Below are 8,343 nucleotides of genomic sequence, written 5' to 3' on the forward strand. Positions count from 1 at the left end.
CAATTTCTATGGTTGTTTTAAGTCAAGCTTTTCTACTTTTGACTGAATTCATAGAAAAAAAGTACAAATATTTATGACTGAATTCATAGTTGTTTTAAGCCAATGGCCCCGTTCACCGGTCTGAAACTTGGCTGAATTGTTGTGAGAGAAAAACACTGTTTCGGTTGAAAAAAGAAGCCAAACAAGCCGAATATGGGGTAAGTCGAACAGGGCCATTAGCAGAATATAGTTTATAGTGTATCTAATGATACTAATGTATGTCATAACTCTTGGTGTTCTTTTCTATAAATTCGGTCAAACATAAAAAGTTTGACTAAAGACAACTTTAATTTAGGAATTGATTTATCCAAGGTGATTTTTTCTGTTACAGTTCACTAACATATTTGCTAGTATAATCCAATTCATATATTTTTATGTGAAATTCATGATATCGGCCTTCGATCAACCATCCTCCTACTCTCCCCGTTCCAAAATGATAATCATATTTTCTACAAGGAGAAGTCAATTTATACAAATTCCGATCAACAATGATTCAAATTATATACAAGTTTATAGCATGAAACTCGTATCATTAGATTTGTACACAAAGTTCATAGTTAATATCTGATTCTTTAGTAGTAAATGACAATGTATACGAAGACAAATTAAACAATTAAAATCTATTTTATTTGACATTTTCGTCGTTGATCAAAATATGCTTATTATTTTGAGACGGAGAGTGTATACTTCATTATTTTGCTGTGTTTGCCAAAAGCCACACGTGGGCCCCACTGCCTGTATCTCCTCCGCCCTCGAATAAAACTTCTCGTATAGTATGCATGCCAAACACACGGCGACGGCGTCCGTGAGAGTCCGTGGCCTCTTCTCCTCTCCTCCGGGTTAGTAGGTGAACCGTATTGAATGAGGAGAAAGATGGACGTCCCTATCTCTTTCTTCGTCCTCTCTCTCGCTATGCCTGACGGAGGTCTATATAAACACGCGGGCCAAGCCCAGCTCATCACAGGTCGCCCGCCACAAGAAGCAGGCAGCAGCCTTACCCGAACCGAAGACGAACCCTGCCGCCTAGTAGTGCCTCCCTTCATATCTCTGTGTCGTTGTTCTTGCAGCGAGCGAGAGCGCGAGCTAGGCGCCGCGCAATATAATGGCGGTGCAAGGCGGCGAGGAGAGGGCGGAGAAGGTTGCCGCCCCGGCGATGTCCGGCGGTGGTGGCAGGAGGACGAGGGGCCACCCGCTCCTGCGCGGCGGCTGGAAGCGCGACAGGTACACGCACGGGATGCACCCGGCGCAGATGGAGGCGCTCCGCGCCATGTGCGGCGCGCTCATCCCCTCGCTGCCCGCGGACGCCGACGCCGGCCGCGGGGGACCCCCCGGCGGCAAGGACCTCGAGCGCTTCTACCTCGCCTCCGCCGCCGACTCCACCATCCCCGACGAGGTGAACCACCGAAACCACGATCAAACTCAACAGTCACACATGCGTACTGTTCGTTTTTTTTTCTGATGAGGAACGTAGCACTGTTCGTTCTTCTCGGTCGATTTTTCCCCTTGCCCTTGGTGCTTAGTCAAATTAATTATATCTGTGAATTTTTTTCCTGTGTTACGCAAAAAAAAAAACATATTCATGCACGTTCCCGCTCATTCATCTCTGAAAGTTTGGTGAGGCTCTGCCGTTCCCGGCATATGCAGGTTAATGCTCTAGGTGCTGACAGTAAGTATTGCACGCAGCGTAGTACGGGTACTATGCAGCAAACCAAATAAGGCCATATTTAGCTGCTCTCCAAAAATTTATATTTTATCACATCGAATGTTTTATATATGTATGATCTATTAAATATAGACTAAAAAATAATTAATTACACAAATTACGACTATTTTGCGAGACGAATCTTTTAAGCCTAATTAGGTCATGATTCGATAACAAAGTGCTAAAGTAATACATGTGCTAATGATGAATTAATTAGTTGACATATTCTGTAATTTATTTTTTTACTGGTATCTGAACATTCCTAACGGCACTGACATCACCGAAATTTTACACCCACGAGCCTACAAATCCTGGCTTCGTACCGGTACAGGTCCCGGTCTCTGGCACTGAAATTGGCAAGACATCCCGTCCGCTGCACGGGAAAGTAGCGGTGTACCTGCTGTCTTTTTTCGACAAGAGTTACGCCGCACCTCAGTGATCCTGACCCGACTTTGAATTCCTGCCTAGGAGTACTGTTCGTTTTTTTTTTCCGATGAGGAACGTAGCTCTGTTCGTTCTTCTCGGTCGATTCTTCCCCTTGCCCTTGGTGCTTAGTCGAATTAATTATATCTGTGATTTTTTTTCCTCAGTTACGCAAAAAAACACATATTCTTGCACGTTCCCGTTCATTCATCAATGAAAGTTTGGTGAGGCTCTGCCGTTCCCGGCATATGCAGGTTAATGCTCTCGGTGCTGACAGTAAGTATTGCACGCAGCGTAGTACGAGTGCTATGCAGCAAACCAAATAAGGCCTTGTTTATATCCTCCAGAAGTTTACACCTTATCACATCGAACGTTTAGTATATACATAGTCTATTAAATATAGATTAAAAAAATAACTAATTGCACAGATTACGAGTACTTTGCGAGACGAATCTTTTAAACCTAATTAGGACATGATTCGATAATAAAGTGCTACAGTAATACATATGCTAATAACGAATTAATTAGGTTTGATTCCCCCAGCTTTACACGCAGGAGGCCTAATAATCCTGGCTTCGTACCGGTACACGTCCCGGTCTCTGGCACTTACCTGCTGTCTTTTTTCGACAAGAGTTACGCCGCACCTCACTGATCCTGACCCGACTTTGAATTCCTGCCTAGGAGTAGGTGCCAACAACTACTGTGGTATCGACGTTACACCTCGTACTACTATGATATGTATTTTCCACTTATATACGTGAGAAAGACGTAAGGCAGTTTAGCATAAAAGCTTCCGTCACTGATGTCATGTCTCGCCTGTGCGAAAACAGCTCGATTTCTGCATGATTTACATAGGAAGAAAAAGGGGAAAAAAGCTTTCCAGTATCTAAACGAATCACAGCATGACATTTTTTTGGTTTGTTTTTATCGTGTTGCTACAACAAACAAACAAAAGGTTGCGGAGCTGATGGTGACGCGGTGCATCCGCGAGGCGGTGGCCCTGGCGTGGGTGGTGCTGTGGGTGCTCAGCACGCGGGTGGGCACGCTGCTGCTGTGCGGCCGCGTGTGCCTCGCCGGCGGCGGCTTCCCCTACGTCCGCAAGTTCGCCGACATGCCGCCGGAGCGGCGGGAGGCGGCGCTGCAGCGGTGGAACCGGGTGCGCTGGCTCTTCCCGCTCCGGATCGCCTTCGCCATCGTCAAGATCCTCTGCCACTATGTCTTCTACGCCATGGTACTCTGCTCCCCCCCCCCCCCCCCCCCCCCCCTCGTTGCTGGCACGTCAGCGAGTCACACTGCTCATTTCTCTTATAATTCGTCTTTTTAAGCTTGTTTTTTCAGTCAGAACAGTATTCGATTTGTTTTTTCTGCGAATCGGAGCTTGACCGCAATAAAAATTTGGCAGCTACTAGTACAAATTGGTAGGAGATTAGGTTCTGGAACCTCAATTAGTAGCGAGCAACTTTCCACTATTCTGAACGCAATAGTACGATACTAGGCCAAACTGTCGGTGTTTGTCATCAGTTCTCTAAAATCTGAATACAGCAATAAGGAATAATGGTCCAGGCACCATGGCGATGATCGGCAAACGGGAACACCATGCCGACACAGCATTTAGTGTTACTGCAGAGATATGAAACTATTGTTATATGGTAGCTTGCCGCTGCTCATTCAGGCACTACGTGTGTTTGGATTCGGCTACTAAAATTTAGGAGTTATATCGAGAGAATGTTACATAGAGTGTTTGATACTAATAAAAAAATAAATTACATAATCCATCAGTACTCTACGAGATAAATTTTTTAAGCCTAATTAATCCATAGCAAAACATTATCAAATTATGGACTAATTAGGCTCAAAAGATTCATCTCGCAAATTAGTCGCAAACTATGTAATTAGTCTATATTTAATACTCTATGCATGCGTCCAAACATTCGATGGGACAGTGACTAAAATTTAGGAGGGGCAACCAAACACCCCCTTACTATCTGTTCAGGCTCATTGGATGCTTTAGAATTGCATAATAACTAGCTCTGCGAGAGGTACAAGCTGTCTCTGATCTCTCTCCAGTTAAGAGGGTGTTTGGTTTCTCCTTCTAAATTTTATTAGGTGTCTTATCGGATGTTTGGACACATGCATGTAGTATTAAATATAGACTAAATACGAAACTAATTGCATAGCTTGCGACTAATTTGCGAGACGAATCTTTTAAGCCTAATTAGTCCATGATTTGACAATGTAGTGCTACAATAAACATGTGTTAATGACGGATTAATTAGGCTTAATAAATTCATCTCATGGAGTAATGATGGATTCTGTAATTTGATTTTTATTAGTATCCAAACATTCCATGCGACACCTTCACGTGACACCTCCTAAATTTTAGTTACCGGATCCCAACAGCCCCTAAATTTAAGTACTTTCACGCTTACACGAATCTGGAAGTCTATACCGTGCTGTTGCTTTCTGTCTTTCTGAAGCTAGGAAATGTATCGTCCTGATTGAAATCCGTCAGTATCGTCGATTTTGTTTTCTTGGGTGGTTACCCGCTGCAATTCCACTCACTGTATGTGTAGTACAGGACCATCATACAGTTTCTTGAGAGGGTAACTGATCCTCCTATCAACTGTCAGCATTTAAATTTTCATCAGAACACCAAGCTATAAAATCTTGTTCGTACCACTCAATTTCAGTTGTGAAGACTGAAAATCGCTGTGCTTATCTGAATGCGAGTTGGTTTTGGCACCTGTCAATTCGAACTAGTATAAGCAGTTTCTTGACAGGCCAATCGATCCTCCGATCAACTGTCAGCATTTAAATTTTTTATGAATACCAAACTAAAAAGTCTTACTCGGACCACTTAATTCAGTTCTGAAAACTGAAAATGACCGTTTATCTGAATGTAACATGGTTTTGGCACCAGTCGATCCTATCCAGGATCAGTCTACTTGGCCATGCACGTTTTTGTATTTCAAGTGTCATGAGAGATAGTACAACACACAAGTAGTCTAGTACTGTACTAATTTAAGGCGTCTCGGTCCATGAGAAGGGACCATTAAAAATATCAGGTTCTTTTGCGTAACCTGATAGTGCTATAACAAGTAACTTGATTGGAGAACTGATGTGATCAAGGAAGCTTGTTTAACAATAGAACGTGTATCATCAAGGTCACCAACCATAGCCACAAGCATGCCGAAAATTCATCCATTTGTTGCACACCAAAAGAAAACAAAATTGTGGCCTTACTTTTCCTGGCAAAACATTGATGCTATGGAATGTTTTTTCCCCTTCAATACATACAATGTTTATCACAATCATCACTTTTCATCTCCAAGATCATAGGCAAATAAACATGTCAGTGCAAAAATTTCTGTTCTTCAACTCCTCTAAACATGCAGGTGAACGAGAACTCTGAGAATCCATACTGGAAAGCGATAGGATACAGCGTGCACGAGCCACGGGAGGATCCGACTCGGACGGAGGTGACACCGTCGCCATCCCGGCCTCTCGACGTCGGTGTCGTGGAGACCCGGCTGCTGAACGACAACGCGCTGCTCAGATCGCTCGTGGGGAGGGGCCTCACGGTGAAGCCGGCGGCGTCGGACGCGAACCACCATACAGTGCAATGCGACGCCGTCATCGTAGGGTCAGGCTGTGGTGGTGGCGTGGCCGCGGCCGTGCTCGCGTTCGCGGGGTACAAGGTGGTGGTCGTCGAGAAAGGCGACTACTTCACCGCTGAGGACTACAGCTCGATCGAGGGCCCGTCCATGGAGCGCCTCTTCGAGCGGGGCGGCATCTTCTGCACGTCCAACGTGACCACGATGATCTTCACTGGCGCCACAGTCGGCGGCGGCTCGGCGGTGAACTGGTCGGCGAGCATCCGCACGCCGAAGGAGGTGACCCAGGAGTGGGCGCGTGAGCACGGGCTCCCGGTGTTCGCGAGCCCCGGGTACGTGCAGGCCATGGACGCGGTGTGCGCCCGGCTCGCCGTGACCGACGCGTGCCGGGAGGAGGGGTTTCAGAACAAGGTGGTCCGGCGCGGATGTGAGGCTCTCGGGCTGTGCGCCGACGCCGTGCCGCGTAACTCGTCGGATGGTCACTTCTGCGGGAGCTGCAACTTCGGTTGCCCGACTGGAGACAAGCGCGGCACCGACACGACGTGGCTCGTGGACGCCGTCGCGCGCGGCGCGGTCATCCTGACCGGCTGCAAGGCCGAGCACTTCGTCTTCGAGAAGAACCGCAGCAGTGGGAGCGGGCGGGGCAAGAAGTGCGTGGGCCTGGTGGCGACGTGCGCGAGCAACGGCGTCACCAAGAAGCTGCGCATCGAGGCCAAGGTTTCGATCGCGGCGTGCGGGGCGCTGATGACGCCGCAGCTGCTACGCAATAGCGGGCTCAAGAACCGGCACATCGGCAGCAACCTCCACCTCCACCCGGTCTCCATGGCGTGGGGTTACTTCCCGGAGAACAAGCAGGACCCCCCGCTCCCTGGCAAGTGCTTCGAGGGCGGCATCATCACCAGCATGCACCGCGTCACGGAGCGCACCATCATCGAGACGCCGGCGCTAGGGCCGGGCGCCTTCGCCGCCATGGTGCCGTGGGAGTCCGGCCGCGACATGAAGGAGCGCATGCGCCGGTACTCCCGCACAGCGCACGCCTTTGCGCTGGTCCGCGACCGCGGCGTCGGGTTCGTGGACGGCGAAGGACGCGTGCGCTTCACCCCGAGCCGCGAGGACACCGAGGAGCTCCGCAGCGGCCTACGCCGCGCGCTGCGCATCCTGGTGGCGGCGGGGGCCGCCGAGGTCGGCACCCACCGCAGTGACGGGCTCCGGCTGCGGTGCAAGGGCCTCCGCGACGAGGACCTCGAGGCGTTCCTGGACGAGGTGACCATCGAGAAGGGGCCCATGCACTCGAGGACTGACAAGTGGGCGCTCCATTGCTCGGCGCACCAGATGGGCAGCTGCCGTATGGGGTCCAGCCCTAAAGACGGCGCCGTGGATGGCCGCGGCGAGAGCTGGGAGGCGGAGGGGCTGTACGTGTGCGACGGCAGCCTGCTGCCCACCGCGGTGGGCGTGAACCCCATGATCACCATTCAGTCCATCGCCTTCTGCCTCTCCAAGGGCATCGCCGAGACCCTGGCGCAGGGCAAGGGACAGTAGCTTATGATCCAGACGCGCCGGGCGATGTGTGTGCAACATGTATGTGTTCTGGTTAATCGAGTGTGGCGATAGCGTCTATACTAAGTATTGTGCAAATGGTTCGCGAATCACAATACGGTTTGTTTCCTGGTGAAGATTGTCTATTATGCATACGGCTGTTTATTGTAATGTGTATCACCTTTCTTGCAGCCGCCGTTTGCCCGGTTCTACTAATTCACAGCTACACTGCACTGCAGGTGTGCAGGCTATATTATATATACAGCGGCATCCGCCGTGTTGCATGGCCCATTAGGCCCAATTTGGGCGCCCGCATGTGCATCCTCGCGCTCGTGCCAGCGAAACATGCCCAGGTCGCAAACGCATTTGCTCAAAAAACAAAAAAAAAAGTCGCAAACGCATGGATGGGTCATGCCGTATCGGGAATTATTTCGTCCGTCACAGGTCGGAGCCGCGTCGTCCGACACTTTTTTGAGGAATAAGTCGGTCCAGCAAACTTACGCTAGCAGGAACACTACGGAGGACTGGTTGGTACCAGACCGGATCAACTCGAATTGCAAACCAAACAAATAATCTAGGTTCGGGTGATTCTGGATTGGTGCGTTCCTCAATCCAAACAAGTAACTCGTCTCCGCATATCAACAAGCAGGCGGAAATTTTGCTAAAAAAAGCAGGCGGAGAAAGTCCATTCTTGCTCTATCAACTATTGCTGTAATTAGTTTTTTTCCGTCAAACTCCAAAACTAAACATATTATCTTTGAACACTCAAAACTGTTTAAATTTCCTTTATACCCCAGTTTGGAGTAGCTTTGAAGGCATTTTTGTTTTTTAGTTACAAAAATCGATAAATACTTGATAAGGTTTTTAAACCATAGAAAATGCCTCTAAGATTTAAAATTCTGAAAAAAAAAATCTAGAGATAGGTTAAGTTACAAAAAATCCAAACAAAATATATAGAGCTTGTAAATACATCTTTAAAAACTTCAAGAATGGGTTTTAGTTCTAGGTGGAAAAAATAAAAAAAACTAG

General features: G+C 48.1%; 1 protein-coding gene across 1 annotated transcript; it reads left to right on the top strand.

The window, feature by feature from the left end:
* Positions 1-1,009: 1,009 nt before the first annotated feature.
* LOC136536287 (long-chain-alcohol oxidase FAO1-like) lies at positions 1,010-7,505 on the top strand. Its single transcript, XM_066528633.1, has 3 exons — positions 1,010-1,432; positions 3,120-3,395; positions 5,560-7,505. The coding sequence occupies exons 1-3, from the start codon at positions 1,142-1,144 to the stop codon at positions 7,315-7,317; spliced, it is 2,325 nt and encodes a 774-aa protein (XP_066384730.1). The 5' UTR covers positions 1,010-1,141; the 3' UTR covers positions 7,318-7,505.
* The last annotated feature ends 838 nt before the right edge of the window (positions 7,506-8,343 follow it).

This window comes from Miscanthus floridulus, chromosome 1, assembly GCF_019320115.1.
Source record: "Miscanthus floridulus cultivar M001 chromosome 1, ASM1932011v1, whole genome shotgun sequence".
Taxonomy (NCBI): Eukaryota; Viridiplantae; Streptophyta; class Magnoliopsida; order Poales; family Poaceae; genus Miscanthus; species Miscanthus floridulus.